General features: G+C 44.3%; 1 protein-coding gene across 1 annotated transcript in view; it reads right to left on the bottom strand.

Annotated features, from left to right (window-relative positions):
• LOC112117863 (phakinin-like) overlaps window positions 1-10,261 on the bottom strand; it is a 35,526-nt gene that overhangs the window by 7,354 nt on the left and 17,911 nt on the right. Inside the window, exons 3-4 of the mRNA XM_026646062.1 lie at window positions 6,635-6,791; window positions 1,412-1,573 (exon numbers count right to left, since the gene is read on the bottom strand). Of these exons, the coding sequence (XP_026501847.1) occupies window positions 1,412-1,573; window positions 6,635-6,791 (319 nt within the window). The remainder of the gene's footprint in view (window positions 1-1,411; window positions 1,574-6,634; window positions 6,792-10,261) is intronic.

Here is a 10,261-nt window from a genome sequence, read left to right as displayed (position 1 = left end):
TAGTGGATAAAGGAATCGTGATTTTTGTAGACTTTCAAAAGGTCTTTCACAAGGTGTCTCATAGGAGGCTATTAAAGAAACTAAGTAGTCATGAGGTGACAGGTAAACTAGCTAATAGGAAACAAAAATAGCATTAAATGGTCAGTTATCATCATAACAAAAGTCTAACAGCGGAGTGCCTCAAAGTTCTGTACAAGGTCCCATGTTGTTAATAATCTTGAGGGGTGTGTATGTGAGTGAGATGGCCAGTTTGGCAGGTGACACAAAGTTATTTAGTTTAGAGAGGAACTTCAGAGGGACCTAACCAAGCTAGATGAATGAGCAACACAGTGGTAAATGATGTTTAATGTTGATAAATGGCAAAGTAGTGCATTTGGAGGGAAATAGTTAAAAAGCTTGTATACCGTTTTAGGATCTAAATTAACTATCAGCTCAGATAGGAATTTGAGCATCATGTAGACAAGTCAAAGAAGACTTCAGCTGCACATTGAGACAAAATTTTAAAGATGTTTGGGCATCTATGGCACATTTGAAAATCCCACTAAGTGGCAGGCGGGGGGGGGGGGGAAAGCAGGAGGGTCTCTGCGTGCTGCCCCTGCCCACAGGTGCTTCCCCTGCAGACAGGCACTGCCCCTGCCACTCCCATTGGCTGAAGTTCCTGGCCAATGGGAGCTGTGGAATCAGCGTTTGGGGCGGGGGTAGCGCATGGAGACCCCCTGCCCACTCACCTCCCCCCAGGGGCCGCAGGGATGTGCTGGCTGCTTCCAGGAGTGGCGTGGAGCCAGGGTAGGCAGAGAGCCTGCCTTAGTTCCACTGCGCCGCCAGACTTTTAGCACCTAAAATCTCCCGGTTTGGCTTCAATAGCCTCTGGGAGATAGAACCTGATTCCGGGAGACTCCCAGCGAAGTTGGGAGGGTTGGCAACCCTAGCTGATCAGCAGGGCCAGCGGCCCCAGACATGATTCCACCCTGTCCCTGCTCCTCCCTCTCCCTCCCAGTGCCTCCTGCATGCTGGGAAACAGCTGGGCCTGCGGAGGGACTCCAGGGGGTTGCGGACTCCAGTTTGAGAAACACTGCTATAGAGAACTAATTTTCTGCTTTAGCGTCTCATTGGAAATGATAGGAAAGCAAAAATGTGTATAGACTCCCTTATTTTGCAATGAAAGCATCGATGTTTTAAAATTGATATAAATAGGCCGAATTTCTACTCTCAGTTACATCTGTGCCACCCCAGTGAAGTCAGTGGATTTGCATGAACGCTTCTTGGGATGAAGCTGGATCAAGGTTCCTTAGACTGTTATCATTCTTTGTTTCAAGAAAAAATATTTTAATGATTACCCCAGGGGACTAGAAAAAATATATGTTTTTCCTTGGTGTTGGAGACAGCTGCAGAGAACACCGTAGGTGCCTACCTTGGTATGAAGCAAGGCACCTGTCTCAACACGATTTTTCTCTATATCCTTCTCCCAGTGAATTCTGATTTTTTCCAGTATGTCATCCAGGCCAGTTCCAATAGGAGCTTCCAGTTCTTCCAGCTGTGATCCAGCAAGCTGATTGTATAACATCTTCACATCCTGAAAAAAACATACATATAAGAAAAAGGGTCAGCGGTCAGTTCCAGTTTTAGGGGATACTAAGGAGCACTTATGATGCAATTTAGTTGTCTCAATGTAATGCAAACACATCCACAAAGCCATTATTTAAACTTTAGCTCTTGTTGGGGCTATTGCAAGCTTCTTAAAAGATCTGATTCTCCATTACCTTGCACCTTTTGTGGTCATTTACACGTTTGCAAAGTGAATGCAGTGTGAGTGTAAAACACTGTCATTCTGTTTTGGTAGTGTGCACAGGAGTAAATGACTGTATAAGGTGCAAGGCAGTGGAGAAGCAGGCCCATTGTCTATCCTGCTCTCTGGAGGGGATATTCCAACTAATCAATTCTTTCATATGATTTCCTATGTATGGTGTGTTACAGGCACCTTTAGGATCCTTCCCAAGAGTATAGCACAGCCCCCAACTGAAACCTGTCTCTGTATAAGCATGTGTGTGTATGTATGTATAAATATGCTGTCTCAGCTCAGAGGATCTGCATGCTTCTTGGATGTGAGGCTGGGATATAAAAGGAATAAAACTTCCTGGAAAAATGTTTGTTCATCACTGCTTGAGAAAAACTATTTAGATGGCTGGTAACAGGCCCATTATTTAACATACATTTTCTGCAGGCCAAATTCAGGCCAACTCTTTTACAAATGCTTGTACAAATATTTTTGAGCACTGTCATTTGTATGGGCACAAAAACAAATGAGGTTTGCACATGTAGGCCTGAATTATAGTCCCTTTTACACCACCCTATTTACATATACCATTTCCATATACTGCTAGAACAGCGTAAAGGGGCCTGATAATTGGTCTGTAAACAATATCACCTACAAGTGATGACAGTGCTGAGAATATATGTGGGCGAGGGTATGTAAAAATGTACATGCAAAAATGGAGGCTGAGTTGAGGTCCCTTTAAAAATGTGCCCCTTTGATATAATCATTCTGTTCAACAGTTTCCTGTGATGGCATTTCCATGTGAAGATCAAGTACTTATTCTGGGTTCTATTGTGACCTGTCTTATGTGCCTGCACTGGTAAATAATGGAGCATATGTCACAACCTTACTCCTCTGCATGAGCTACCCACATTGCCATTCTGGGTACAGAAGGAGAACAGTTGCTGCAGAGCCACTACTCCCTCCTAGGGCTGTTGATTAATCGCAGTTAACTCACATGATTAACTCAAAAAAATTAATCGTGATTAAAAAAATGAATTGCGATTAATCACTGTTTTAATTGCACTGTTAAACAATAGAATTGTATTACATATTAAATATTATAATTGTATTAAATAATTGAAATGTATGAATTTTTTTTTGCATTTTCAAATATATTGATTTCAATTACAACACAAAATACAAAGTGCACAGTGCTCACTTTATAGTATTTTTTATTACAAATATTTGCACTGTAAAAAGATAAAAGAAATAGTATTTTTCAATTCACCTCATATAAGTACTGTAGTGCAATCTCTTTACTGTGAAAGTGCAACTTACAAAGGAAGATTTTTTTTTTGTTAACTAACTGCACTCAAAAACAAAACAAAGTATAACTTTAGAGCCTACAAGTAAACTCAGTCCTACTTCTTGTTCAGCCAATTGCTCAGACAAACAAGTTTGTTTACATTTACTGGGAGATAATGCTGCCCGCTTCTTGTTTACAATGTCACCTGAAAGTGAGAACAGGCGTTCGCATGGCACTTTTATAGCCGGCATTGCAAGATATTTACATGCCAGATGTGCTACAGATTCCTTTGTCCCTTCACGCTTCAACCACCAATCCAGAGGACATGCGTCCATGCTGATGATGGGTTCTGCTCAATAACGATCCAAAGCAGTTCGGACTGACGCATGTTCATTTTCATCATCTGAGTCAGATGCCACCAGCAGAAGGTTGATTTTCTTTTTTGGTGATTCAGGTTCTGTAATTTCCGCATCAGAGTGTTGCTCTTTTAAGACTTCTGAAAGCATGCTCCACACCTCATCCTCTCAGATTTTGGAAGGCACTTCAGATTCTTAAACCTTGGGTCAAGTGCTGTAGCTATCTTTAGAAATCTCACATTGGTATCTTCTTTGCTTTTTTCAAATCTGCAGTGAAAGTGTTCTTAAAACGAACAACATGCTGGGTCATCATCCGAGACATGAAGTATAACATGAAGTATATGGCAGAATGCAGGTAAAACAGAGCAGGAGACATACAGTTCTCCCCCAAGGAGTTCAGTCACTAATTTAATTAACATTATTTTTTTAATGAACGTCATCAGCATGGAAGCATGTTCTCTGGAATGGTGGCCGTAGCATGAAGGGGCATACGAATGTTCAGCATATCTGGCACGTAAATATCTTGCAATGCCGGCTACAAAAGTGCCATGCAAACGCCTGTTCTCACTTTCAGACGACATTGTAAATAAGAAGCTGGCAGCATTGTCTCCCAGTAAATGTAAACAAACTTGTTTTTCTCAGCGACTGGCTGAACAAGAAGTAGGACTGAGTGGACTTGTAGGCTCTAAAGTTTTACTTTGTTTTGTTTTTGAGTGCAGTTATTTTTTGTACATAATTCTACATTTGTAAGTTCAACTTTCATGATAAAGAGATTGCACTACGGTACTTGTAGATTAATTGAAAATACTATTTCTTTTTACAGTGCCAATAGTTGTAATAATTATAAAGTGAGCACTGTACAATTTGTATTCTGTGTTGTAATTGAAATCCATATATTTGAAAATGTAGAAAACATCCACAAATATTTAAATGGTATTCTGTTATTGTTTAACAGTGCGATTAATCATGATTAATTTTTTTTAACTGCTTGACAGCCCTACTCCCTTCCCTTCCCGTCACACTTAGATGGGGAGGAGGCAGACAGAGACGGAGTGGGTGGAGCCTTGGTTTGGCACAGCTGTGCCAGTGAGGATGGGGAAGCAATCTACAATTAGGTATAGGGCTGGTCCAGCTTACTTCCCCAGTGGAACAAGGAGAATGCAAGTACTGAATTCTGACTCTCTTGAGTCACAGTTTGCTCCCTGTTCTGTTCCCTGGGCAGCACAACTATGCACTGCCCTTAAATGGGCCTTGTGGTAACTCTGCAATTTGTCTTCTGTCATTCATAGAATCATAGAATATCAGGGTTGGAAGGGACCTCAGGAGGTCATCTAGTCCAACCCCCTGCTCAAAGCAGGACCAGTTCCCAACTAAATCATCCCAGCCAGGGCTTTGTCAAGCCTGACCTTAAAAACCTCTAAGGAAGGAGATTCCACCACCTCCCTAGGTAACCCATTCCAGTGCTTCACCACCCTCCTAGTGAAAAAGTTTTTCCTAATATCCAACCTAAACCTCCCCAACTGCAATTTGAGGCCATTACTCCTTGTTCTGTCATCAGGTACCACTGAGAACAGTCTAGATCCATCCTCTTTGGAACCCCCTTTCAGGTAGTTGAAAGCAGCTATCAAATCCCCCCTCATTCTTCTCTTCTGCAGACTAAGCAATCCCAGTTCCCTCAGCCTCTCCTCATAAGTCATGTGCTCCAGCCCCCTAATCATTTTTGTTGCCCTCCGCTGGACTCTTTCCAATTTTTCCACATCCTTCTTGTAGTGTGGGGCCCAAAACTGGACACAGTACTCCAGATGAGGCCTCACCAATGCCGAATAGAGGGGAATGATCACGTCCCTCGATCTGCTGGCAATGCCCCTACTTATACAGCCCAAAATGCCGTTAGCCTTCTTGACAACAAGGGCACACTGTTGACTCATATCCAGCTTCTCGTCCACTGTAACCCCTAGGTCCTTTTCTGCAGAACTGCTTCCTAGCCATTCGGTTCCTAGTCTGTAACAGTGCATGGGATTCTTCCGTCCTAAGTGCAGGACTCTGCACATGTCCTTGTTGAACCTCATCAGGTTGCTTTTGGCCCAATCCTCTAATTTGTCTAGGTCCCTCTGTATCCTGTCCCTACCCTCCAGCGTATCTACCACTCCTCCCAGTTTAGTGTCATCTGCAAACTTGCTGAGAGTGCAGTCCACACCATCCTCCAGATCATTAATGAAGATATTGAACAAAACCGGCCCCAGGACCGACCCCTGGGGCACTCCACTTGAAACCGGCTGCCAACTAGACATGGAGCCGTTGATCACTACCCGTTGAGCCCGACGATCTAGCCACCTTTCTATCCACCTTATATTGAGGTTGCTTACTTCGGGTTAGATGCTGAAGCCTTTACTAGTATGACTAATCTTCACTAATGCAATTCCTGCTTAAGTCAATGAATAAGGATTGCAAAATTGGGCCTGTGGGTAATCTGTTTTCTCATGTCATTTTGACTTCTTTCAATGATTTGTTGCTCAGAACAGAAGGCGAAATTAAAAGTCTTGGGAATGGAGTGGCTTGCTAAGTATGGCACATTTAATGTAAAGTAATTTAAGTATGTTATTTCAGAAGTTTGATGGTTTAAAGATTCCATGGGGTCAGATTCTTCTCTCAGTGCAATTTACTTTGGTGTGCGTGAGAGGAGAATCAGGCCTCAGAGCACTAGGGATTTACACCTAATGAAGGTCCAGCCTCATAAATCATCTTGTGTGTTTGTCGTGTTCAGTGTCACATGGAGTGAATATAGCTCAGCTATCATAGAATCATAGAATATCAGGGTTGGAAGGGACCTCAGGAGGTCACCTAGTCCAACCCCCTGCTCAAAGCACGACCAACCCCCAACTAAATCCCCAAATCCCTAAATGGCCCCCTCAATGATTGAACTCACAACCCTGGATTTAGCAGGCCAATGCTCAAACCAGTGAGCTATCCCTCTCCCCATGTTATATTTATCAGATGTCAAAAATGTGGCAAGTTGTATGTGGATAACTTTAATTAGGACTAGAAAGGTGAGAGGTCTGTAAGCTAACGAAAGAGAAATAGGAACAATTTGCAGATAGATAATTATCATTTATACTTGACAGAATTAGCTTTTTCGCTTCTGGTTAAGATAGTGTCATATTGACCTGACTTAAACAGACACATACTACCTATGCATTGCACCCAGTCTTGACTTACTTCTTCATGATTCTTTGACAGCAGACCTAATTCTTCTTTCATGCTTTCTATCTGACGCTCCAAATCCATTTTAGTTAAATTAGCATCATCAATCACTTTATATAGGGAATTAATTTCATCTTCCACTGCCTTTCTGAATGGCTGTTCATTTTCATATCTGCACAGAAAAATGTAGTAAGCATATGCGTTCAAACTTGCATTTTGTAAATGATAGTGTAGTAACCCTGGCCCCAGCATCAGCACCTGCTGTAGTTTTAAGTTAGAGGTACTATTAGGGCTAGGGTGACCATACATCCCATTTTGACCGTGGCCGTCCTGACTTTATTGGCAAAAGTGGCAAGTTGGCAAGAGAAAATGGGGCAAATGCCCACTTTTGTGGGGAAAAAAAGCAGGGTTTGAAGGAATGTGCGAGGGAGCGCCAGCCCTGCGCAGGGGGTAGGCAGTGCTTGGGCAAGCAGCAACGCCAGCCCCGCTTGGGAAGTGGGGGGGCAGAGCTTGGGCAAGCAACACCAGCCCTGTGCGGGGAAGTGGGGGAGCTCGGGCGACTGGCACGGGCCAGCCCCACGCAGCCTGGGGGGGGGGAACCTCTGTTAGCCCCAGGTGGCATCCCGTTTTCCCTTTGGGAAATATGGTCACCCTAATTAGGGCCTGCAGCTTGTGATGCAGCAGTGTGGAATGCTGTCCTGGGAAGGGAACAGCCAATGTGAAAGTAGCTTGAGCCTGGGAGGGTATCGGATGACTAGGAAGGAAAGGCAGTTGGAAAAAGCTGTTAGAAAGGAGGAGGGAAGGAGAAGGATCTAGGTGCTGAGTTAGTGGATAAACCTGAGCTGGAGTAGGAGATGAGGTGATAAAATAAAAGAAGAACAGGAGAATAAAAGTAAGGGAGTGAAAAGGAAAGAAGGAAAATAGGAAAGCTTTCAGGTCAGGAGAAGCAGAAAAAATTAGAACTGGGCATATTAGCAGATCCTATTAGAGAAGGGAAGTAGGGGGAAATAAAATCTGCAGACGTACTGGAGAGAAACTATCAAGGGAAAAGAACTGAAAAAAAATATAATTGGTGAAAAAGGGAATTGATCAAAAAGTTGTGTTAGATGAAAATAGATTCTCAAAACAGTAAATGAGAAGCTCAACCACAAAGGACCTAAAGTAAATGAACAGAGAGAATGACTGAACATCTATTGAAGGAATGCAATTCGAAGGCATCTAATGGCCAAGTGAGAGCCACTAGGTGAAGAAACCCTGCTTGTGGATAAACTTGATGAACAGAGGTACAGCCATAGGATCATTGAATCTAAGAGTTTGGCTACACTTGCAAGTTAGAGCGCATTAAATCAGCCCCGGGCGCCCTAACTCCTGAGGTGTCCACACTGGCAATGCACTTAGAAGGCCTGGACTCCAGGGCTGGAGTGCCCCTAGTAATCCCAGGAGCGCTGCCAGCTTTTCTGCCGCCCTAGGCGGCGGAAGGTCCCGCCCCGAAATGCCACCCCCCACAGAGGCAGTGGAAGGTCCCACCGCCGAAATACCGCCGCAGTCGCCGCCTCCCCCAAATTGTAGCGCCCTAGGCGACCACCTAGGTCGCCTAATGGGTTGCGCCGGCCCTGGGTAATCCACCTCCACGAAAAGCATAGAGCTTGCTGCGCCCTGGCTGAAATGCCGGGGTGTCAGTGTGGATGACATGTTGCATTACTGCGCTGTGATTGGCCTCCAGAAACATCCCATAATCCCTTGAAGTAAAGAGGCCACTCTGGTCATTGTTTTGAACTCTGCTGCAGGCATGCGGATATCCCCTTTCAAAGCTCTGTTTCTGACAGCCGGCATGCTTATCTGCTCGGGGACACAAAGCAAACCATTACTGTGGAATGCTGCTGCTACAGAGCCTGGCATTTGTGCGTGTGTGTGAGAGAGAGGTGGGAGGTGGGGGCTGGTGTCAGGGTTTCCCCCTGCCACTGTCTGAACTTACAAGACAGCATGTTGACACACTCTCTGCCCCTCAAAGCACACTGTCTCTCCCCCCACATACACACAACACACTCCCTGTCACACTCCACCCCGCCATTTGAAAAGCATGCTGCAGCTACTTGCACACTGGGATAGCTACCACAATGCACTCTGTGGCGTTGCAAGAGCTGCTAATGTGGACATGCTACTGCGCTTGCAGCTGAAAGTGTGAACACGCAGCAGTGCTTTCCCTGCTGCTGTCTCCGAGGGCTGGTTTAACTCCTGGCACTCGACATCTTAAAATAACATAAGTCGGTCAGGGGATAACTCAGGAGAAAGGACAGCTGGTGGTGGGGCCCAACAGCCACTCGCACCAACACCACTGACCATGCAGTATTTCTTTGGAGTGCCTTGATTATCTACATTTTCTAGATACAGTTATGGGAGTAATGTTTCATTTGGAGAATTTAAAACAATGCTACCGTAATGTTTTGACTGCATGGAGAAAACAGAGATTCTGATTGGGCAATTAGTGGGTACAGCTAAAAAAGAAGTGAGTACATGGCTGAAAAATGAAAAAGGGACTATAGAACAAATAGTCAGAAGATTAGGCTATATGTTTGACACTCGTACCTTGTCAGAACTGAAATAGAGTTTCTTCCCCAGGGTACAAACTCCAACAGAAAGTCTAAGGGTATGTCTTCACTACCGGCCGGATCGGCGGGCAGCGATCGATCCAGTAGGGATCGATTTATCGCGTCTAAACGCGATAAATCGATCCCTGAGCACTCTCCCATCAACTTCTGTACTCCAGCTTGGCGAGAGGCACAGACAGAGTCGACGGGGGAGCGGCAGCCGTCAACTCACCGCGGTGAAGACACCACAGTAAGTCGATCTAAGTACGTCAACTTCAGCTACATTATTCACGTAGCTGAAATTGCATAACATAGATCGATTTCCCCCCTCCCCCCAGTGTAGACCAGGCCTAAGGTAGTACACATTAGGATTACAGGAGGTTTTACAAGCAATAGAAAAGTTAGAATCTCACGAAGCCCAAGATACTAATAACATGCTGACAGACAAGTTCATTGAGGGGTTATATGATGTTATATATGGAATTAACATTATAGTTAAGACAGAATCTGGAAACTTCCATCCTAGACTTTAAGAAGAGGCTATAAAACTTATGAGAGGTAATGGACAAGTCAGGGTAGTTATGGTATAGCCACAGTATGGCTACAAATATGCTGTTGCCTTGCAGTCTGAAAATGCTAGTCAGTGTGTGGTGCAGGCTGGCCAAAAGTCAGAGGATGGTAATTCTGGGACAGAAGATACTTTTTTGGAGAACATTTAGGAGGAGTATAGAGGGAAATTCAAGAGATGAGACTGGATTTGAAGCAGGAAGTCTTGGCACCTAGAGAATACAGATGCAGGCCACAGTGAGTTGAGATGCTCATAACACAGCCAATAGTTGATTATGATGGCAGTCCTATTTGCAGGAGATGCAGTAAGGTGGGACATATAGAAAGGAGGTGCATGACTAAAAATACTAATGCTGTGGCTTTAAGCAGAAGGTTGTGGATTGGGGGTCGGATCTTGGAGGGACAAGAGTATAGACCTGAACAACATTGGAGGGCAGGCTACTACTATAGGAAAATGCCTGCCTGTTTGAGATTAATGGGAGAGAAA

Source organism: Terrapene carolina, unplaced genomic scaffold (genome assembly GCF_002925995.2).
Source record: "Terrapene carolina triunguis isolate 2854851 unplaced genomic scaffold, T_m_triunguis-2.0 Scaffold34021, whole genome shotgun sequence".
NCBI lineage: Eukaryota > Metazoa > Chordata > Testudines > Emydidae > Terrapene > Terrapene triunguis.
This window is presented reverse-complemented; position numbering and strand designations above follow the sequence as displayed.